The sequence below is a fragment of the Miscanthus floridulus genome, chromosome 4, assembly GCF_019320115.1.
Source record: "Miscanthus floridulus cultivar M001 chromosome 4, ASM1932011v1, whole genome shotgun sequence".
Lineage (NCBI taxonomy): Eukaryota > Viridiplantae > Streptophyta > Magnoliopsida > Poales > Poaceae > Miscanthus > Miscanthus floridulus.
This window is the reverse complement of record NC_089583.1, coordinates 27,089,948-27,114,511: the sequence shown is the minus strand read 5'-3', so window position 1 is coordinate 27,114,511 and position 24,564 is coordinate 27,089,948. Positions and strand designations below refer to the sequence as shown.

The window sequence follows — 24,564 nt, the reverse complement described above, 5'->3', positions numbered from 1 at the left end:
TTATTATTGAAAATTGTAAGCTGTATAATGGAACCTAATTTAGTTATTTTATTTGTCAAGATATAGTAACATCATTTGGGGCCTGGCTGATTGGATCGGTAGTGTTAAGTTCACATGCCCATGACAAGAGTTTTGGTTTTTCCACTATTAATATTTAATAAACAAGAACATAAACATAGGTTGATTATAAGTTGCTTAAGCTATCACCAATATAAATGTGTGAATGTTTAACATAGACGGTTTATGTAAAACAGTCGTATCTATTAATTCATTTTCAGTGGTGGCTTAGTAACATAAACCATATATAAAAAATATTTTTAAAAATTCAAATGTTCCCTGTCATATTATAATCAGTAAAGCATAATTTAACATATAGTTATGAATAATTAATTAATCTAATTTAATAAAGAAATTCACCATCTAGATCTAGATAATGAAAATCTAGGTCTAGATCTATAACTACTCCACTCATGTATGGAGATTTTTTTAACGCTTTTTGTAAATTAATTTTAAATCTAACACTTTTTTTCAAAACTAACACTTTTGGCCGCGCCTATTGCCATGGCGCGGCGAAACGCCTGTGCCGCGCCATGCATGGTGGCGCGGCAGCAGGATGACGTGGCGATGACCGGGGCTGCTGACCGGTGATGTGGTAGGGTCTGCCGCGCCACCGATCTTGGCGTGGCACTGACGTGCCACGGCGCATGGCGCGACAGGACCTGGACATAGACAGAAGATCGGCTGCTGTCGGTGAGGATCGGTAGCGATGCGACCATGGACCCCGGCTTCCTCGACCCCTCGCCGGTGGGCTCCGACTAGGCGCTCTAGTCCAACATGAGGTCGCGCAGCACGGTCGACTACTACGCGTCTAACCAAGGTGCCTTCTTCGGCGATTTCGTGGCGGCGATGACCAAGCTCGGGAGGATCAGGGTCAAGACGCCGGCCACCGGCGACGAGATACGCCGGGACTAATGGTTCCTGAACTAGTTGCTAGTTAATCTCGCCGGCAGTGCTGCCACGACGCATTGAAACGAATATGAAGCAAATAAATGAAGTCCGTGCGCAAGTTGACAAGCTGCCACATAACATTTTCATTAGTTCGACATAAGTTCGACATAACATAACCAACTAAGCCTGCAAGTTTCGGACGATAATATTCGTTCGACCTAACAAACTAAGACCCAGGAGTGTAAGGATCTCTCGGACGCCTCTGTCTCTTCGGATTTGTTGACAACACATTGGGAGTGTAGCCAACGTCGGTGTGGTCGCGTTGCCGGTGCATACGGCTCATACCATGCAAGTATATGATATGCACGATTACTTATAATATTTATGATCGTTAGTTCATGGAGCCTACGTATTTAAAGAAGCTACCTTTGTTACTACCTATGAGGCTCCTTGGGTACCAAACAGGGCACCACCAAGCTGAGACATGCCGATCTCGTCCTGCGGTCAAGGGTCCCACTGGTGGTGCTGTCTGCGGAAGCCCGAGGGGTCATCGTCGTGGTCGTCGTCATCATCGTCCTCGCTTGCAGGGTCCTTCCTAGTGCTATGATGTGGTGGTGTACGCACTGCGGAAGTGGCACATGTCACCAGCTGAGAAGAGTTGGCTGGTGTCATCAAAGAGCCAGAAGAGGTGCCACCCGACCGCACCGGGACTGCCGGTTCCACCCATGGAGTGTCCATGCAGCTCAGCTTCTGAGCTAGCTTTCTGCAGCTCTGCTTCACCTTCTGTATAAATAGACGTTAAAGTTAGTGCATTTCCCAAACGCATATGCACTAAAGAAACATTTTCAGAACAGATAAGGTTATGTTTACCTCCACAAAAGCCTCGAGAATGCCTGGCCCCTGCCCTCTAGACTCATGAAGCCTAAACGCTGCTTCGTTGGACATCCTTGACAATTATGTCACCTAGGTACAGAAATACGGTTGGACAGTTTTAGTACACATACTTAATACCAAATGGATAACAAATTGTACCATTCGAGTATCTTACCACGTATCTTTGAAGCGGAGCTCTCTGTAGCTATGTGTCGGCCCTAGTGGCAACGTCGTACACATCTTCAATCACATCTTCCTCTGAGTCCTTGTTAATCGCCTCCTCAGTGTACGAGGGCTTGATATGTGTCCTCTTAGACCTGTGAAGCCACCGCAGGTACTCGTCGAAGGTGTGCTGGTCGTGTGGGGGACCTGCATGGACCGACAACCGTTCCCTAGTCTGCCACAACTGGATGTACGCGTTGTGTGTCATGCGTCAATCCTTGGTCTTGTACCTCTTCCTGCGGTCATACCTGCAACAAAACGATGTTAGTTGTACCACACACGCCTCTGAATTGTAGCTTTGTTATTAATCGATAACGCACCCGTGCAATTCTTGGTTGATGGAGTAAAGCGGTGGTGGGCAGCCTGTCATTCTTCCAAACTGTCTGCAGACCCTGATGGGCAAGTGAATCTCGACCACGTGGAAGAAAATAAGAGGGACGTTGCAGCGATACTCGTGTGACTCATCCCTAGTGATAGGACTCAGATAGTACTCGAGCTCCGGAGCATCCCAAGGACACCAATGCACCTGAACATTTCATAATTGAGTTAGGTTGTGATATAGTGTACATCGAACAAGACACATGTATGATAGTAAAGAGAGCGTGACATGGTGCTATGTTAGGACGTCGAAACCGTCTGTGTACTCCTTGTACTTACGCCTCGCATTCCCTCTAACTAACTCTGCTTTCGTCCAGATATACAGAGCTGTAGGGAGTGTATCCTGCCCGTTCCATTACTGCATTGAACACGATAATGAATTAGCCGTTAATAATTTTATCATATGTAACTGCCTCGAAGAATATGGTGAACCGAAGTACTTACCGGTAAACCAGTAGCAAGGGGCCTCCCAACGGGCCATTGTTCCCAACACCAAACCTAGAGTAGGTAGGAGCAAGCCCCAAGGTTCGCATACCCTGAGGTGCGATGGCAGGCAACGCATAGCTGTCGGTACGTCCATGTCAGGACTGCACTGCCCCAGCTGTACGCCGCTATGTTCTCCCATGGCTGGCGTAGTATGTCAAGGAAGATCCAGCTGATGGTGTTGCCCGAGGCATCTAGGAAGAGGAAAGCACCAAGGAAGTGCCAAAGCCAAACTCTAGCGAACCTGTCGATCTGAGCCTCCTCAGCTTGTGGGTCCAAGTAATCAAAGCGCTCTGTGATCCAGGACGACGAAACACCAGAACTTTTCCTGAAATTCACCAAAGAAAATGAGACCCGATGGCTGCAGGAAAGCAATGCAACTATTAAATAGACTTGAATTGCTCACTTATTTTTTCTTTGAAACCTCGTCGTCCGGTGAAAGAAAGCCAGTGAACTGAGCCACCAGACCCCTCCAGTGATCGTTGTCAACTATACCTGTCACTGGAAGTCCTCCCAACCAAAGGCCAAAGATAGCCTTCACGTCCTGCATGGTCAAGGTCATCTCGCTGAAAGGTAGGTGGAACGTGTGGGTCTCAGACCTCCACCTATTATAAGAATAGAACGACGGTTAGTTGACTCAAATTTGTTATAAAAATGTTTACGTACAAAGAAGGCACTCGTACCTGTCTACAGTTGTAGTAAGTAGTGCTAGGTTAAGGGGCGGAAGACCATAGTTAACAACATGGACAAGTTCAAGGAAGCCGGCACGCCGTATATACGGCGCGTAACGCTTGTCCCACTGGTGCGCCCTGGTGTGCGTGCGGGGCCTCAAAGGAGGCAAGGCCACCTCTGCGTCGGTGTCACTCAAGATGTATGCTCGGTGCTGGTCGTCGTACTCCACCTCAAGAATGGGATACAACGGGTGCTGCGTGGGAGGGGTCATCCTATTACAAATTGATAAACAAAGGGTTAGAGTATTCAAATTAACAATATTTAAATTAACATTATGTAGCATTGCAAAATTTGAACAACTTGTTATGCAATACGAACACAATATGAAAGCACATGTATATATTCAAAGTAACATTAACAGATATATTAAACAACTTCACTAGGAAAATAAGCATTTGATGAAACTTCATCAAGTCATCCAAATCGAGGCATCACGCACTACTAAGTACCGACACTTGAAAACTAGTATCTATACCCAAAATCCCTAACTAAATAACTAACTATAAACTAAATAATAAAAACCTAATCAATCCCTAAACCCAAAATCCTAACTAACAGTAACCTAAACCCTAACTACCTAACCAAACCTTAACTATACTACAACACACAACCTCAAACCTAAAAACTACCTACCTAAATAAACAAATTCACTAACCTAACTATCCTAAATCACTAACTATCCTAAATCAATAACAATCATAAAACTCTAACTATCCTAAATCACTAACCTAACTATCCTAAATCACTAACTATCCTAAATCAATAACAATCATAATAACATGAAATTGAGAGGGAGCTACCTTGATATGAGCGGGCGGCCGTCGGGGCGGCGGGCACCGCGCGACGTCGGGGGGCGCTCCGCGGCGTGCGGGCGGGTGGGCTCGCTCGCGATATTTATCTGGTCCTGCCGCGCCATGCGCCGTGGCGCGTCACTGTCGCGCCAAGATCGGTTGACGCGACAGACCCTGCCACATCACCGGTCAGCAGCCCCGGTCGTCGCCACGTCATCCTCCTGCCGCACCACCATGCATGGCGCGTCACAGGCGTTTCGCCACGCCATGGCAATAGGCGTGGCCAAAAGTGTTAGTTTTGAAAAAAAAAAACAGTGTTAGATTTAAAATTAGTTTACAAAAAGTGTTAAAAATAAAAAAAAATTATGTATGGATCAATAATTATGAAATTGATGATATATAATGGAAGAAACATGCTTTGCATTCCCCCTCCATACACACACCCCATAAAACCTAGATCGAATCAGACCATAAATTATGAAGATTCATCCAAAAAAAATAGGACATATGCATTAACTAAACTTCTTGAGCAACCTCATTTAGAGAAATGAAGATCAAAACCTACTCTTGTATTTTGCATGTTTGAATCTCTAGGGACATCTAGAATGGGGGGGCTTGCTTGGTTAGTACAGTACTCGTCGGGGAGGAAGAATGGTATTTATAGGGCCTGTCTGGCACAGCTCAGCTTCACTAGTAAAACTGGATTTTTTTAAAACAGCTTCATGAGCAACTTTTAAGGTGAAGCTGAGCTGTTTTGAAAAAATTGTTTGGCAAAACAGCTTCACCAACAGCTTCATACATGGATGGGAAAGAGAAATGAGGAAAAGAACTAGGATAAACTACTTTTTTCAGCTTCATCCCAACTCATGTCTTTGTGAGAGGAGGAGAAAAAACAACTTTATGGATAAAACTATTTTAGAAATGAGTGTTTGGCAAATAAAACAGCTCACAACAGCTCGTGAAGCTGTTGTGAGCTGTGCCAAACAGGCCATAGAGTTGTTTGTATAATCAGTAGGTTAAGAAAAACACTAGTGTAAATGTATCTACAGTGGCGTGAACCTTAAGAAAACTGCCCGTGTAAATCCTAGATCTACACTTGGGGTAACACTTAAGCTAACTGTCAGTATAGATATATTTTACACTAGCGGTAGTGATTTACCCTTTGTGGTTTTCTTAAACCTACCTGCACTGATGGTTCATAACCATGGGCCCACTCTTCTCTTTCTATTGACTCCTAGTCTTTATGAATCGTCTATGAAAAAAAACTAGACGTCAGCCAAAAAAAAAACTATTTCTGTATTAGTGAAAGGGGCCCATATGTCATAGGCTCTTGCAGAATTAATTTTATAAACATGAGCCATTCATACGGCCTCCAAAATAAAGTGTCACGCAAATATTGATGCTACTTTAATTAATCCTAACATATTTCTTAGTAAAAATAATCATCAAACACTGAGCACATGATGATTTTCCCCCCACCCTACATACCCAAGACTGTCGGTCTATCTTGAGGTCGTCGACAGGCATCAACTTCAGAGTGGAGTGGAGCCGCCTTTCCCTTTGTTTCGACATGACTGTTTCCGCACCAGTACCCAACAAGACAATGGTCATCAGTTCCAGAACACCGTTTTAGACCCGCTAGTGCTGATTTCCCCGGTCTGTGATAATGATATATAGAGCTGTCCTGAAATATTGGCTTGAACACATCTGTAATGATGCAATGCAAGGGCGGTAACCAATCGCTTTTGACTGAAGAAACCTGAACCCATCTCGGTACTCCCTTCATATGAAACTGCAGCTGGATCAGTAAATCCGGTATCTCTGCTGTGGCTCAAAGACTTTAGCAGCCATGCTGCTCTTCACAAGCAGATGCCGCCTCCTCCAGCTGTTACTGTTAGTGCTCTCCACCACCACAACTAACCGTGCAACTGCTTCCTCATCTTCATCCACGGGCCGCGAGGTAAGGGCCTGTATGGCTAGCCGGCTGAAGCTATTTTGTTGTGAGAAAAAAACACTATAGATTCTAGCTGATAAGTCAAACGAACAGGCCCTGACTCTTCTTGATTTCAAGGCCAAGATCCCCTGCCACTCCGGCGTGCTGGACTGGACTCGTGGAACTAGAGCACCCGCTACCAGGGTTTTCTCTACGGGTATTTTTAAAATCTTGGTGGTCACCGATAAATAGAAATATCGGATATATCAGATATTTATCGGCAATAAAAAACTTTCACACAAAATTTACAAAAATTGGTTATTTTTGTCCAGGAAACCATGTATATCATTTTAGATAAAAAAACAAAAATGAATCCATACTATAATCTATAGTACAAAGAACCCTTTTCACCGCACACGGTCGTCTGGATGATTGGACTATAAACTATATGCCCCTTAGCAACGCTGACATTTTTCTAGTATATCTGATGGAGGAAAGGTTCCGCTAACCAACTCATTTAGTGGAGAAATGGACTTGGCGAATGACCCATAAACAAAATTTGACTAATCAATACTTCCTTTTGGACTGGACTTGCTACTTGATGGAATAATGGCACGCGCGTGCATAGAGCACAAGCACAGCTGCCCAAGTTGTGAAGTGTTGACGCACTCTGCATGCTATTTATGAAACCCTTGACTTCCTGAGCGCACAATGCTACTAGCTACCAGAGGCAAGGAGACCATTCTCTGTACTGGCTCAAATCCCTCAGCACCTAGCAGCCTAGCTATGATGTTCCTGCAGCTGCTTTTGCTGCTCTCCGCTATAGCAACCAACTGTGCAAGTGCAACCGCTACCGCTTCCTTGCTAAACCATAATGGTGACGAGGGAGCTCTTGTGGCTTTCAAGGCCAAGATCTCCCGCCACTCTGGCGTCCTGGACTCGTGGAACCAGAGCACCAGCTACTGCAGCTGGGAGGGCGTCACCTGCGGCAGGAGGCACTGGTGGAGGGTGGTAGCCCTGAACCTCAGCTCCCAGGGGCTCGCCGGCAGCATCTCCCCCGCTATCGGCAACCTCACCTTCCTGCGCTTACTTGACCTGAACTACAACAGCCTTCAAGGTGAGATCCCTGCCAGCATCGGCTCCCTCAGGCGCCTCCGACACCTTTACCTGAGGCAAAACACGCTCACTGGTGTCATCCCAAGTAACATCAGCCGCTGCATCAGCCTCCGTGAGATTGTCATCCAAGACAACAAAGGCCTGCAGGGAAGCATCCCAGTCGAGATTGGCAGCATGCCGGCGCTCTCGGTTCTAGCGCTGGACAACAACAGCATTACCGGAACCATCCCGTCGTCTCTTGGGAACCTTTCCCGGCTGGCCGTGTTGTCCTTGGAAGCCAACTATCTTGAGGGATCGATCCCTGCAGGCATCGGGAACAATCCGTATCTCGGTTTCCTTCAGCTCGCCCTTAATAATCTCTCCAGTCGGCTCCCTCCTTCCCTATTCAACCTTTCCTCTGTTTATATCTTTTATGCGGCTTTAAACCAGCTCCATGGCCATCTACCATCTGACCTGGGGAAAAGCCTTCCGAGCATCCAACAGTTTGGGATTGGAGGAAACCGATTTACTGGAGCTCTTCCGCCATCGCTAACCAACCTCTCCAGGCTCCAGCTTCTTGACTTGGGAGGTAATAATTTTACTGGAGTTGTTCCTGCTGAATTGGGCAGATTGCAACAACTTGAAGTGTTTGTTCTGGAAGATAACATTTTAGAAGCAAACAACGAGGAAGAGTGGGAATTTATTGATTCTTTGGTGAATTGTAGCAGATTAAAGATACTGCGCATTGGATGGAACAAATTTTCAGGAAAGCTGCCAGGCTCATTGGTTAATCTGTCTACTAATCTCCAGCGGCTGCAGATTCCCAGCAACAGCATATCCGGTGCCATCCCACCAGATATAGGAAATTTGGAAGGTCTTCAGATGCTTGATTTTGGTGAAAACTTACTCACTGGGGTCATTCCTGAAAGCATCGGGAAGCTTACACGATTGCAGATGCTAGGCCTCTATGTAAACTACCTCTCAGGACATCTACCATCCTCCATCGGAAACATTTCTAGTCTACTTCAACTTAATGCAAGCGGCAACAGCTTGGAGGGGCCAATTCCACCAAGCATTGGAAACTTGAGCAAACTTTTAGGCTTAGCTCTGCAAAATAACAACCTTACTGGATTGATTCCTAATGAAATTATGGAACTGCCATCAATCTCAATGGTTCTCGATCTGTCCAACAACATGCTGGAGGGACCACTTCCATTAGAAGTCGGTGGTTTGGTAAATCTTGAAGAGCTTCTCCTGTCAGGAAACAAATTGTCAGGTGAGATACCTGATACTATTGGCAACTGCAGGGTTATGGAAAACCTCTTACTGGATGGCAATTCATTCAAAGGAAGCATACTTGCTACGCTCAAGAACATGGTAGGCTTGACTGTACTTAATTTGACGGACAACAAACTGAACGGAAGCATCCTTGGAAACCTGGCTATCCTTACCAACCTACAGGAGTTGTATCTTGGGCACAACAATTTATCCAGAACAATCCCAGAGCTTTTAGCTAATTCAACATCGCTGATTCGTCTAGATTTGTCCTACAACAATTTGCAATGTGAAGTACCAAAAGGAGGAGTTTTCAAAAATTTGACAGGACTATCAATTGTTGATAACAATGCGTTATGCGGGGGGATACCACAGCTCCATCTGCCAAAATGCCCAAGCTCTTGTGCAAGAAAGAATAGGAAAGGCACACCGAAGTTTCTTAGAATAGCAATCCCAGCGATAGGAAGTCTCATATTGCTTTTTCTGGTTTGGGCTGGATTTCACTACAGAAAGTCCAAGACTGCACCGAAGAAAGATCTGCCAGCACAATTTGCAGAGGTAGAGCTTCCAATAGTTCCGTACAATGATATACTGAAAGGAACAGATGGATTTTCAGAAGCAAATGTGCTAGGAAAGGGAAGATATGGTACAGTATACAAGGGCACACTAGAAAATCAAGCCATTATCGTCGCCGTAAAGGTGTTTAATGTCCAGCAATCAAGATCCTACAAAAGCTTCCAGGCTGAATGTGAGGCACTAAGAAGAGTGAGGCACCGATGCCTTCTAAAGATCATTACATGTTGTTCTAGCATCAACCACCAGGGTCAAGACTTCAGAGCACTAGTCTTTGAGTTCATGGCTAATGGCAGCTTAGATAGATGGATCCACTCAAATTTAGAAGGCCAAAATAGACAAGGAGCGCTCAGTCTGTCATAGAGGTTGGATATCGCTATGGACATTGTGGATGCTTTGGACTATCTTCACAACGGTTGCCAGCCATTGATCATCCATTGTGATCTCAAGCCAAGTAACATTCTTCTCAATCAGGACATGAGAGCTCGAGTTGGAGATTTTGGCATTGCTAGAGTTCTAGATGAAGCAACAAGCAAACATCCTGTGAATTCCAGTAGCACCATAGCAATAAGAGGTTCCATTGGATATATTGCTCCAGGTAACTAAAGTTATTTTGTTTCATGCTTCAAATAATAGCATCTATCCCTATTAGCTAATCAATATGTGTTGCTGCATGGGTTAGTAATTGTTAAAAAATAAGTCAGAAATTCATGGATAATCGGGTTAGAGCTCAACAAAATTGCTTATCTTTGCTCTTTCCCATTTGCTCGTATGCTTGCCTTTAGTTTGAATCTTAGCTTCCCCTATGTGTTGGATATAGAAACTGGCATTCAATGCTTCCCTCAAACATGTACCCATCGTCTGCGACACACATCATGCATTTATACCATAAGTGGATAACTTGGAAAATATATATGGTTACTTTTAAAATAGTTTTTTTAAACAGCAGATGCATGCTATTAGATTTAGACTCAGAATTAGTTTAAAATGTTTATAATAACAACACAGGTGGGTTATTTTAAGTTAGTTTTCACAATGTCATATGTTGGTAATTTAAATATACAAGGTAGGAAAGGCCATTTAAGAATGTTTTTATAATGGCCGAGGTGTGTAATTTTTTAGAAAGCACAATATACCAAATGCATATTATCACCACTGGTAACTATAGTATACTGAATTGATGGCTGACGCCTTTTATTTTTGTGAGAACATCTCAGATTTACTTTTAGTTATGGCTTATTGTCTTGTGAGCACTAATATGGAGGCTCTAATAGGATTATCCAATTGCTAATAGTAAGATGCACATCTAGTCTTTGAGTTTTATACATATATATATGCCTATGTATCCTCATATTTCATTCCACTGCAGAATATGGACAAGGACTTGCGGTGTCAACATCTGGAGATGTGTTTAGTCTTGGCATCACTTTGATCGAGATGTTCACAGGGAAGAGCCCGACAGATGATATGTTTAGAGATGGGATAAGCTTGCATTATTATGCCGAGGCAGCTCTTCCTGACAAGATTATGGAGATAGCAGATTCCAACATCTGGCTGCATGATGGAGTAAATAATAGCAATGATACAAGACATATAACAAGAACCAGGGAATGTTTGTCGGCCGTCATTCAGCTTGGTGTCCTTTGTTCAAAGCAATTGCCCATGGAGCGATTGTCAATGAACGATGCTGCTACAAAGATGCATGCTATTAGAGATAAATATATTTTTACTCAATAATAAAATGGTGTTAGTTCATATTAGTCACCACTACCTAATACTATCATGTTTCTCTAAATGTATTGTTGAAGTCTATAATATATTTTCTTATCTTTTTTCTAGTAGTAATATCTCCTTCTATTAATATATCTACCCAGGGAGCAACCCCCTCCTGTTATGTAAAAATGTATACATATTTGATTATTTTGGGGATGAGCTGTACATGATTTTTATCAATTTTGCTGTGTTGTCTTTTATCATAGGATGATAGGCATCATCATTGGTTAAGATGTTGGTGATCCCAAAAGATAATGGGTTGGTTGGAATCATGGTAGTATAAATGTCACGATGCCATTACACTATTTGTCTGACTTGTTATTACATTTTATTGTATAATCAAACCATACCACTTTATACATATTTGATGATGTTGAGCCCACATATAGTCAATTGTATTTCGGTATTGCCTACAGTCCCCTTTTTCTTCCCCTCCTCCGATGCCTCCAGCTTGCCTAATGCCCTAACCCACTAATGTGGGCTCAATGATGGTGGCCCTCCCATGCTTTGGAGAGGGACACGCCCGTGTGGAAGTCCCAAATTGGTTTTGATAATTGAGTGACAACCTTAGGTGGTACACAAGGTTGAGCAAGATATAGAACCATGGTGAAGATGTGGCTTGGTCATGTGATCATAGTGCCCATGTCACCTACCGCACCCCTCCACTGCCCCCTCGCCGTCGCCGTTCTCCTGCTTCCTCTCGTCGTCGCCTCCGCGGCCACCGATTTCGATTTCTTCCACCACGTTCAGCAGGTAGCTACAATCTCCGGTCGATTGCCATTGCCGCCACGTCCAGCAGATTGTTTTGGATAATTGGATATGCAACATGCACACTGTTTTGACTGCGGTTACTTGCTTGTACAGTGGCCCGGCTCTTACTGCAACACAAACACAAATGCCACCTGCTGCTTCCCGGGCGGCGGGAAGCCGGCGGCGGGAAGCCGGTGGCGGACTTCGGCATCCACGGCCTCAGGCCAGAGTACACCGCATGCCAGCCAGACGCCGTGAACCCCAACAAGACCAGCTGCTGGCCGGACTCCTGCAACGCCACCGCTCCTCTCGACCTGTCTCAGGTACGTACACGGTGCACTACCATTCAGTACCGGTGCACCCACAGATATCCTCGCACTCTGCACCATCCACCATGGCCATGGTCTGACGGCACTCGGCACTCGCACTCTGCAGATCAGGGACTTGGACAGCGACCTGCGCCGAAACTGGGGGACGCTGTCGTGCAAGAACAGGGACAACTTTAGTGTGTTCAAGCAGCACCCGGGACGCCGTGGCCGCGGCGACGGGCTCCGCCGATGGTGGAGTGCAACCGCAACGGGCGCAACGAGACGCAGCTGTACCACCTTGCTCTGCGGCTCCGCTTCAATCATTGTGCCGTCACCTACCGCACCCCTGCGTTGGCGGCCATCAAACAGATGCGTGAGCAGGGGCGAATCCAGGATATCATGTCATTAGGGTCAAGGACTAAGCATCGGGGTCAAACACAGGTTGATTTTCTATTTGAAAGAGTAATTTGCAGGTGGATTAAAGAACTTTAAGGGCCCGTTCGTTTCTAGCCCGGAATGGCGTGGAAGTATTCCAGGCCTAGAACCATTTCATATTTTGTACTGGGCTGGAAATGTTCCTGGCCATTCCAGGCCGGGAATGCCTAACCGAACGGGCCCTAAGTGTATTTCTGGCAAGTTATCGGGGTCAGCTGACCCCGATGGATACACGTAGATTCGCCCCTGTGCGTGAGTCGGAGACCGTTGGGGGAACGGGGACGGGGATAGGATTGAGGGCGTCGTTGTGGGCTTCGGAGAAGGGAGACACCGGACACCGCATGGTCCTTATTGGGCTTCGGCTAAATTACAAGAACAGGCTTAGATGCTTAATGAAATAAGAAGGAAATTAAAGCCCATTCGGCCCAAGTCGTGAAGTCGTCTTCAACCTACGAACTCAGCCCCTCATATACAGTAGAACAATGGCAGAAAACTAGAAACTCCAAGGAAACTTCAAGGGGGGCTCGGGGGGGGGGGGGGGGGGCTCTGTGGGATCTGCAGTGGTAGGGGGGCTTGAGCCCCTCCTGCTCCACCGCTGGATCCGCCCCTGTCTCTAGGGACGTCTAGAATGGGGGGGGGGGGGGGGCTGGCTTGGTTAGTACAGTACTGGTTGGGGAGGAAGAATGGTATTTATAGGGCCTGTCTGGCATAGCTCAGCTTCATTGGTAAAGCTGTTTTTTTTAAACAGCTTTATGAGCAAGTTTTTAGGTGAAGCTGAGCTATTTTGAAAAAATTGTTTGGCAAAACAGCTTCACCAACAACTTTATGCATGGATGGGAAAGAGAAATGAAGGAAAGAGCTGGGATAAGCTACTTTTTTCAGCTTTATCCCAACTCATATCTTTGTGAGAAGGGGAGAAAAACAGCTCGATGGATGAAACTGTTTTAGAAATGAGTGTTTGACAAATAAAACAGCTGTTGTGAGCCGTGCCAAACAGGCCCACAGAGTTGTTTGTATAATCAGTAGGTTAAGAAAAACACCAGTGTAAATGTATCTACACTGGCGTGAACCTTAAGAAAACTGCCCGTGTAAATCCTAGATCTACACTTGGGGTAACACTTAAGCTAACTGTCAGTATAGATATATTTTACACTAGCGGTAGTGATTTACCCTTTGTGGTTTTCTTAAACCTACCTGCACTGATGGTTCATAACCATGGGCCCACTCTTCTCTTTCTATTGACTCCTAGTCTTTATGAATCGTCTATGAAAAAAAACTAGACGTCAGCCAAAAAAAAACTATTTCTGTATTAGTGAAAGGGGCCCATATGTCATAGGCTCTTGCAGAATTAATTTTATAAACATGAGCCATTCATACGGCCTCCAAAATAAAGTGTCACGCAAATATTGATGCTACTTTAATTAATCCTAACATATTTCTTAGTAAAAATAATCATCAAACACTCAGCACATGATGATTTTCCCCCCACCCTACATACCCAAGACTGTCGGTCTATCTTGAGGTCGTCGACAGGCATCAACTTCAGAGTTCGCGGACCGTGCTAGATCTGTTGGGGAGTGGAGTGGAGCCGCCTTTCCCTTTGTTTCGACATGACTGTTTCGACAAGACAATGGTCATCAGTTCCAGAACACCGTTTTAGACCCGCTAGTGCTGATTTCCCCGGTCTGTGATAATGATATATAGAGCTGTCCTGAAATATTGGCTTGAACACATCTGTAATGATGCAATGCAAGGGCGGTAACCAATCGCTTTTGACTGAAGAAACCTGAACCCATCTCGGTACTCCCTTCATATGAAACTGCAGCTGGATCAGTAAATCCGGTATTTCTGCTGTGGCTCGAAGACTTTAGCAGCCATGCTGCTCTTCACAAGCAGATGCCGCCTCCTCCAGCTGTTACTGTTAGTGCTTTCCACCACCACAACTAACCGTGCAACTGCTTCCTCATCTTCGTCCACGGGCCGCGAGGTAACTCTTCTCGATTTCAAGGCCAAGATCCCCTGCCTCTCCGGCGTGCTGGACTGGACTCGTGGAACTAGAGCACCCGCTACCAGGGTTTTCTCTACGGTTTTTTTTTAAAATCTCGGTGGTCACCGATAAATAGAAATATCGGATATATCAGATATTTATCGGCAATAAAAAACTTTGGCACAAAATTTACAAAAAATGGTTATTTTTGTCCAGGAAACCATGTATATCATTTTAGATAAAAAAACAAAAATGAATCCATCCTATGACCTATAGTACAAAGAACCCTTTTCACCACACAATGACGTCTGGATGATTGGACTATAAACTATATGTCCCGTAGCAATGCGGACATTTTTCTAGTATATCTGATGGAGGAAAGGTTCCGCTAACCAACTCATTTAGTGGTTAAATGTGCTTGGCGAATGACCCATAAACTGAATTTGACTAATCAATACTACCTTTTTGACTGGACTTGCTACTTGATGGAATGATGACACGCGCGTGCATAGAGCACAAGCACAGCTGCCCAAGTTGTGAAGTGTTGACGCACTCTGCATGCTATTTATGAAACCCTTGACTTCCTGAACGCACAATGCTACTAGCTACCAGAGGCAAGGAGACCATTCTCTGTACTGGCTCAAATCCCTCCGCACCTAGCAGCCTAGCTATGATGTTCCTCCAGCTGCTTTTGCTGCTCTCCGCCATAGCAACCAACTGTGCAAGTGCAACCGCTACCGCTTCCTTGCCAAACCATAATGGTGACGAGGGAGCTCTTGTGGCTTTCAAGGCTAAGATCACCCGCCACTCTAGCGTCCTGGACTCGTGGAACCAGAGCACCAGCTACTGCAGCTGGGAGGGCGTCACCTGCGGCAGGAGGCACCCGTGGAGGGTGGTAGCCCTGAACCTCAGCTCCCAGGTGTTAGGATCGGTGGCTCACCGTCCTAGGAACTCTCGGCTGCCGGCGATGCCCGGTGGTGTCCGATCACCACGGACTCGAACAGATCAAACAAAGTATAGAACGCAGAACACGGCGAGTTGGTTTACTGCGAATGGCGCAGCTTTACCCGATGCATTTCATTGATCTTATGTATGGCTCGATCCGACTTCCCCGCCACAGTTTGTTGCTGCGTGGTACGCCGTCTTTTGCGAACGTCCACGCGACAAGCACGGCGAACAACCCGTGGCGGAGTGAGCCTCCTGGACGCGGTCACGGCGCAGTGGTGTGCAAGTCTCCACCCCTGCCCGCGATTCTACGCTCGTACAAAACATGTTCATGCATCTAAGTAACAAAGTAATGCACCTAATGAATGGATACAACTTTGACACGATTACTGAAGGCCGAGCTCCAACAATTCACCCCCTTAATCGTGACAAACACTGACAACACCCAACCTCTGACGCATCTCGATGAACTTGACTCTTCCCAATGGCTTCGTCAGAACATCTGCTAATTGTCTGTCAGTGCTGGCGTGTTGAACTTCAGCAATTCCATCGCTAACACACTCTCTGATATAATGATATCGTGTGTCGATGTGCTTACTTCTCTCATGGTAAACTGGGTTTTTGCTTAACTCAAGTGCAGACTTACTGTCCATCAAGAGTTTGAACTTCTGAACTTGTTCACCTGTCAGATCAGCTATGAGCCTGGACAGCCAAACACCCTGACAAGCTGCTGATGCTGCTGCTATGTATTCGGCTTCACAACTTGACAGTGATACTACCCATTGCTTTTGTGATGACCAAGTCACCACATTGTCATTCAGGAAGAATAGGATCCCTGTAGTGCTTTTCCTCTTCTCAAGATCTCCAGCATGGTCACTATCAGAGTAACCCAAGAGTTTCAGACCTGAAATGGATTTCTTCTCAAACTTGCAGCCATAATAAGAAGTACCAGCAACATATCTCACAATCCTCTTGACTGCTGCCCAGTGTTCGAAAGTGGGAGATTCCATGAACCTACTCACCATCCCAACTGCAAAAGCAATGTCAGGTCTGGTGTTCACCAGATATCTCAAACTCCCAACTATACTTCTATAATTGGCCACATCTCTCACTAGATCAGGCTTCCCAGGGAGTAGCTTGCAATTCTGCTCCATTGGAGTATCAACAGGATTGCAGCCTATCATTCCACACTGATCAACAATCTTGATGGCATATGCTCTTTGACAGATAGTAATCTGCCCAGGGCTTTGTTTTACTTCCATCCCCAAGTAGTAACTTAACATGTCAAGATCACTCATGCTAAAAGTTTTACACATCTGATTCTTGAATTCAGCAATGTTGTCTCTATCAGGCCCACAAATAATGAGGTCATCAACATATACTCCAAGCAACAACAGAGAACTGCCACTGCCTTTCTTGTACACTGCATGCTCCTCTTCACTCCTGACAAAACCCAACTTCTGCAATTGATAATCCAACTTGGCATTCCAGGCCCTAGGTGCCTGTTTCAACCCATACAGGGCTTTCCTCAACTTCAACACCTTGCCTGGATACTTGGGATTCAGAAAACCTGGAGGCTGGTGGACATAAACTTCTTCTAGCAACTCACCATTGAGGAATGCAGATTTTACATCCATGTGGTGCACTTCCCAACTGCCTTGAGCTGCTAGAGCCAAAATCAGCCTTACTGTCTCCAACCTTGCAACTGGAGCAAAAACTTCTTCATAGTCCACCCCCTATTTCTGAGCATACCCCTTTGCCACCAATCTTGCTTTATGTTTCAGAATGTTTCCCTTAGGATCCCTCTTTACCTTGTACACCCATTTCAGTCCAATTGCTCTCTGCCCCTTTGGAAGATTAGCATAGCACCATGTATCATTCTCCTGAATGGACTTCAGTTCAGATCTCATTGCATCAACCCAACAATCTTCTTCTAGTGCCTCATCTACTCCACTTGGTTCATCTGCAGCAAGTAGACATAGTCCACTATATTCATAGTCAAGCATCTCTTCAGTATTGTCAAACAGGTCATTCAGAGTTCTGTATCTGGGAGTTCTTTCCTCTGAACTGTCAGACCCATGACGTGGAGATGTTGCTAGATGATGATGTGGAGCTTGCACTGAGTCTGGGGAGTGTTGTGGTGATGGTGCTGCTTCATGTGGAGCCACAACACCAGTTTGCCCAACAGAAGCCTCCCCTCCTGCTTCTGCTAATGGCTGGGCAACTGCATCTTCTGTTGTCGGATTTTCATCAGGCAACTCATAATGCACAATGAAAGTTTTAGTTTCTTCAGTTGTTAGATTTTCTGCATTGGTCCACTTCCATGCTTGTCCTTCATCAAACAATGCATCTCTACTGACCACCAACCGACCAGTAGCTGGATCAAAGAACCTGTAGCCTTTAGTGCCTGGCTCATAGCCGATGAGCACCATCTTGGTAGATCTGTCTGACAGTTTGTTCAGACCAGGACCATTATGCTTCACATAAGCCACACAACCAAATGTTCTGAGATGGCTCACATTAGGCTTCCTTTTGTACCAAGCTTCAAATGGGGTGATGCCCTCAAGGCTTTTTGTTGGGGATCTGTTCAGTATGTAGACTGCTGTCATCACTGCTTCACCCCAGAACCTTGCAGGAACATCCATAGATTTCAGTAAACACCTAGCCATCTCAACCACTATCTGGTTTCGACGCTCTACTACTCCATTCTGTTGGGGAGTATAGGGAGTAGTGGTGTAGTGTTTTATACCCTGCTCATTGCAAAAGATTGAGAACAGATGAGATGTAAACTCTCATCCCCTATCTATTCTTAATCCTTTCAGCTTTCTGTCAGTTTCTAGCTCAGCTCTCTGTTTCACCTTTTTAAAGTATTCCAGTGCCTGATCCTTGGTTTTTAACATCTCCACCCACATAAATCTACTGTAATCATCAACTACTAGTAGGAAATATGAGCAACCCCCCGGTGTTTTGGGAGTGATGTGACCACAAAGATCTGCATGAACTAGCTGTAAACCCTGACTAGCTCTTGCCCCTGAAGCTTTGGGAAAAGGAATTCTATGTTGTTTCCCAAGAACACACCCATCACAAATCTGCTCCACCTTGTTCACTATTGGCAGGCCAGTTACCATCCCTCTACTACTCAAATCTCTTAGAGCTCTGAAATTGAGGTGACCAAATCTAGCATGCCAACGCCAAGCTACATCTTCTGCTTCTGCTAACAGGCATATTGGTTCAATTAAATTCAACTTAACAGTATAGAGCCTGTTAGCTGTTCTAGGAGCAGATATCAACAGAGCACGTCCCTGATCATACACACACATCCTTCCATTCTCTAGAATCACTTTGAAACCTTTCTCCTCTAATTGCCCTAGACTGACGATATTGCTACGCAGCTTAGGAATGTAATAAATGTCAGTCAATACCTTGTGCTGCTGATGACGACCTTGCGCCACCACTGAGTCGATGCCCTCAATCTCCACGCGAGAGCCATCATCGAAACGCACTGAGCCACGAATGCTTTGATCGAGTTGTGTCAGCGCCGATCATGTCCCGGTCATGTGATTGCTTGCGCCGGTGTCTAGCACCCACACACCGTCGAGGACATCGATGGGGGTCACCTTCTCCGACAGGTGCACGATCTGAGTCGGCCCGCGCGTGACGTCGCACGTGGCCAAGAGCAGAGCACCACCGTGATTGGCGCCACCGACGGCGACGTTGGCCTCCGGCTGTGTGCCGTCCTTCTTCTCCTTCTTCGGTGGGCGTTTGCAGTCCTCCACCCAGTGGCCGTAGATGCCGCAATTGCGACACCAACCTTTCCTTCTCGGCGTGCCCATGGAGGTCAACTTGACTGCACCCGTGGCACCACCGTCAAGGCACGCCGCCGCCTTGCCCTTTGAGGAGCCGCCACCGCCACCGCTCCCTCCAGCCTTGTTGCCAGGGTGGAATCGGTGCTTATGCTTCTCCAACCAATCTTCTTCGGTGAGCATTAGCCGCCCGGCCTTGTCAACGATCTGGTCGACCTTCTCATCGAAGCGCTCCTCCGCCGCCCGTAATCGCCCGACCAGTTCTTCGACTGTCAGCGTCTTGAGGTCGACGAACATCTCAATGGACACCATGATCTATGTGAACCGAGGTGGCACCACACGTAGAAACTTCTTCACGACGCGGAGATCATCGATCGTCTCGCCCAAGGTTTTGAGATTACCGACAAGATTGGTAATTCTCATGCCGAAATCATCGACAGACTCCCCCTCCTTGAACTGAATGTTCTCAAATTCCTTCAAGAGCTTCTGGGCGTTCACCTCCTTAATGCGATCGGCTCCGATCCGCATCGTCTTCACTGCACCCCACGCCTCCTTCACCGTCGTCTTCCTGCCCAACGTCTGCCACATCTCCTTGGGTACAGAGCGTAGGAGGGCGCTCATAGCTTGTCGATCTTGTGCGCGCTTCGAGTTGGTACCTGGGTCGATCACCTCCCAGATTTCCAACGCTTCGTAGTTGCACTGCATCAACATGGACCACTCGGTGTAGTTGTCGCTGGTGAGCATCGGCCACATGAGCGAGCTCTCCTTCACGGTGGACATGGTGGATGTATCGCCCATGGCGCTCGACGGTGGTTGGCGGCGCGGCTTGCGATCTTCTTCTACGTTGACTCTCTTGGTGGACCACTGGATCCACCGGAACTCTCAACTCTCGCTCTGATACCAATCTGTTAGGATCGGTGGCTCACCGTCCTAGGAACTCTCGGCTGCCGGATATGCCCGGTGGTGTCCGATCACCACGGACTCGAACAGATCGAACAAAGTATAGAACGCAGAACACGGCGAGTTGGTTTACTACGAATGGCATAGCTTTACCCGATGCATTTCATTGATCTTATGTATGGCTCGATCCGACTTCCCCGCCACAGTTTGTTGCTGCATGGTATGCCATTTTTTGCGAACGTCCACGCGACAAGCACGGCGAACAACCCATGGCAGAGTGAACCTCCTGGACGCGGTCACGGCGCAGTGGTGTGCAAGTCTCCACCCCTGCCTGCAATTCTACGCTCATACAAAACATGTTCATGCATCTAAGTAACAAAGTAATGCACCTAATGAATGGATACAACTTTGACACGATTACTGAAGGCCGAGCTCCAACACCAGGGGCTCGCTGGCAGCATCTCCCCCGCTATTGGCAACCTCACCTTCCTGCGCTTACTTGACCTGAACTACAACAGCCTTCAAGGTGAGATCCCTGCCAGCATCGGCTCCCTCAGGCGCCTCTGACGCCTTTACCTGATGCAAAACACGCTCACTGGTGTCATCCCAAGTAACATCAGCCGCTGCATCAGCCTCTGTGAGATTTTCATCCAACACAACAAAGGCCTGCAGGGAAGCATACCAGCCGAGATTGGCAACATGCCATCGCTCTCAGTTCTATAGCTGTCAAACAATAGCATCACCGAAACTATCCCGTCTTCTCTTACGAACCTTTCCCGGCTGACCATGCTATCCTTGGCAGCCAACTATCTTGAGGGATCGATCCCTGCAGGCATCGGGAACAATCCGTATCTCGGTTTCCTTCGCCTCTCCTTTAATAATCTCTCCGGTCGGCTCCATCCTTCCCTATTCAACCTGTCATCTCTTTATAAATTTTATGCGGCTTTCAACCAGCTCCATGGCCATCTACCATCTGACCTGGGGAAAAGCCTTCCGAGCATCCAATAGTTTGGGATTGCAGGAAACCGATTTACTGGAGCTCTTCCGCTGTCGCTAACCAATCTCTCCAGGCTCCAGCTTCTTGACTTGGGATTTAATAATTTTACTGGAGTTGTTCCTGCTGAATTGGGCAGGTTGCAACAACTTCAAAAGTTTGCTCTGTCTGATAACATGTTAGAGGCAAACAACGAGGAAGAGTGGCAATTTATTGGTTCTTTGGTGAATTGTAGCAGATTACAGGGACTGGGCATTGGATGGAACAGGTTTGTAGGGAAGCTGCCAGGTCCGTTGGTTAATCTGTCTATTAATCTCCAGTGGTTGCAGATTGCCAACAACAACGTATCCGGTGTCATCCCATCAGATATTGGAAATTTGGCAGGACTTGAGGTGCTTGATTTTGGCAAAAACTTACTCACTGGGGTCATTCCTGAAAGCATTGGGAAGCTTACACAATTGAAGGTGCTAGGCCTCAATTCAAACTACCTCTCAAGACATCTACCATCCTCCATCGGGAACCTATCTAGTCTACTTCAGCTTTATGCAGGCGGCAACAGCTTGGAGGGGCCAATTCCACCAACCATTGGAAACTTGAGCAAACTTTTAGGCTTAGCTCTGCAAAATAACAACCTTACTGGATTGATTCCTAATGAGATTATGGAGCTGCCATCGATCACAATGTTTCTGGCTCTGTCCAACAACATGCTGGAGGGACCACTTCCGTTAGAAGTTGGTAGTTTGGTACATCTTGAACAGCTCTTCCTATCAGGAAACAAATTGTCAGGTGAGATACCTGATACTATTGGCAACTGCAGGGTCATGGAAATCCTCTCAATGGATGGCAACTCGTTCCATGGAAATATACCTGCTATGTTCAAGAACATGGCAGGCTTGACTGTACTTAATTTGACGGACAACAAACTAGATGGAAGCATCCCTGGCAACCTGGCTACCCTTACCAACCTACAGGAGTTGTATCTTGGCCACAACAATTTATCCGGAACAATCCCAGACCTTTTAGGTAATTCAACATCGCTGCTTCATCTAGATCTGTCCTACAACAGTTTGCAAGGTGAAGTACCAAAAGGAGGAGTTTTCAAAAATTTGACTGGACTATCAATTGTTGGTAACAATGCATTGTGCGGGGGGATACCACAGCTCCATCTGCCAAAATGCTCAAGCTTTCATGCAAGAAAGAATAGCAAAGGCATACCCAAGTTTCTTCTAATAACAATCCCAACAATAGGAAGTCTCATCTTATTTTTTCTGGTTTGGGCTGGATTTCACTACAGAAAGTCCAAGACAGCACCGAAGAAAGATCTGCCACCACAATTTGTAGAGGTAGGGCTTCCAATAGTTCCGTACAATGATATACTGAAAGGAACGGATGGATTTTCTGAAGCAAATGTGCTTGGAAAGGGAAGATATGGTACAGTATACAAGGGCACACTAGAAAATCAAGCCATTGTCATCGTCGTAAAGGTGTTTAATGTCCAGCAATCAGGATCCTACAAAAGCTTTCAGGTTGAATGTGAGGCACTAAGAAGAGTGAGGCACCGATGCCTTCTAAAGATCATTACATGTTGTTCTAGCATCAACCACCAGGGTCAAGACTTCAGAGCACTAGTCTTTGAGTTCATGGCTAATGGCAGCTTAGATAGATGGATTCACTCAAATTTAGAAGGCCAAAATAGACAAGGAGCGCTCAGTCTGTCACAGAGGTTGGATATTGCTGTGGATATTGTGGATGCTTTGGACTATCTTCACAACGGTTGCCAGCCATTGATCATCCATTGTGATCTCAAGCCAAGTAACATTCTTCTCAATCAGGACATGAGAGCTCGAGTTGGAGATTTTGGCATTGCTAGAATTCTAGATGAAGCAACAAGCAAACATCCTGTGAATTCCAGTAGCACCATAGGAATAAGAGGTTCCATTGGATATATTGCTCCAGGTAACTAAAGTTATTTTATTTCATGCTTCAAATAATAACATCTATCCCTATTAGCTAATCAATATGTGTTGTTGCATGGGTTAGTAATTCTTAAAAAATAAGTCAGAAATTCATGGATAATTGGGTTAGAGCTCAACAAAATTGCTTATCTTTGCTCTTTCCCATTTGCTCATATGCTTGCCTTTAGTTTGAATCTTAGCTTCCGCTATGTGTTGGATATAGAAACTGGCATTCAATGCTTCCCTCAAACATGTACCCATCGTCTGCGACACACATCATGCATTTATACCATAAGTGGATAACTTGGAAAATATATATGGTTACTTGTAAAATAGTTTTTTTTAAACAGCCGATGTATGCTATTAGATTTAGACTCAGAATTAGTTTAAAATGTTTATAATAACAACACAGGTGGGTTATTTTAAGTTAGTTTTCACAATGTCATATGTTGGTAATTTAAATATACAAGATAGGAAAGGCCATTTAAGAATGTTTTTATAATGGCCGAGGTGTGTAATTTTTTAGAAAGCACAATATACCAAATGCATATTATCACCACTGGTAACTATAGTATACTGAATTGATGACTGATGACTTTTATTTTTGTGAGAACATCTCAGATTTACTTTTAGTTATGGCTTATTGTCTTGTGAGCACTAATGTGGAGGCTCCAATAAGAATATCCAATTGCTAATAGTAAGATGCACATCAAGTAGTCTTTGAGTTTTATACATATATATACCTATGTATCCTCATATTTCATTCCACTGCAGAATATGGAGAAGGGCTTGCGGTGTCAACTTCTGGAGATGTGTTTAGTCTTGGCATCACTTTGATCGAGATGTTCACAGGGAAGAGCCCGACAAATGATATGTTTAGAGATGGGATAAGCTTGCATTATTATGCGGAGGCAGCTCTTCCTGACAAGATAATGGAGATAGCAGATTCCAACATCTGGCTGCATGATGGAGTAAACAATAGCAATGATACAAGACATATAACAAGAACCAGGGAATGTTTGTCAGCCGTCATTCAGCTTGGTGTCCTTTGTTCAAAGCAATTGCCCACGGAGCGATTGTCAATGAACGATGCTGCTACAAAGATGGATTCTATCAGAGATAAATATATTTTTACTCAATAATAAAATGGTGTTAGTTCATATTAATCACCACTACCTTATACTATCATGTTTCTCTAAATGTATTGTTGAAGTCTATAATATATTTGCTTATCTTTTTCCGGTAGTAATATCTCCTTCTATTAATATACCTACCCAGGGAGCAACCCCCTCCAGTTATGTAAACAAGTATACATATTTGATTATTTTGGGGATGTGCTGTACATGATTTTTTATCAATTTTGCTGTGTTGTCTTTTATCATAGGCTGATAGGCATCATCATTGGTTAAGA

The 24,564-nt window shown here is 45.4% G+C and overlaps 1 protein-coding gene and 2 pseudogenes across 1 annotated transcript; all 3 read left to right on the top strand.

Annotated features, from left to right (window-relative positions):
* Window positions 1-7,071: 7,071 nt before the first annotated feature.
* Window positions 7,072-11,040, top strand: LOC136548304 (probable LRR receptor-like serine/threonine-protein kinase At3g47570; annotated as a pseudogene).
* A 639-nt stretch (window positions 11,041-11,679) lies between these two features.
* Window positions 11,680-12,626, top strand: LOC136548303 (ribonuclease 3-like). Its single transcript, XM_066539881.1, has 4 exons — window positions 11,680-11,845; window positions 11,941-12,149; window positions 12,262-12,386; window positions 12,608-12,626. The coding sequence occupies exons 1-4, from the start codon at window positions 11,680-11,682 to the stop codon at window positions 12,624-12,626; spliced, it is 519 nt and encodes a 172-aa protein (XP_066395978.1).
* A 2,525-nt stretch (window positions 12,627-15,151) lies between these two features.
* LOC136548301 (probable LRR receptor-like serine/threonine-protein kinase At3g47570) lies at window positions 15,152-24,295 on the top strand (annotated as a pseudogene).
* The last annotated feature ends 269 nt before the right edge of the window (window positions 24,296-24,564 follow it).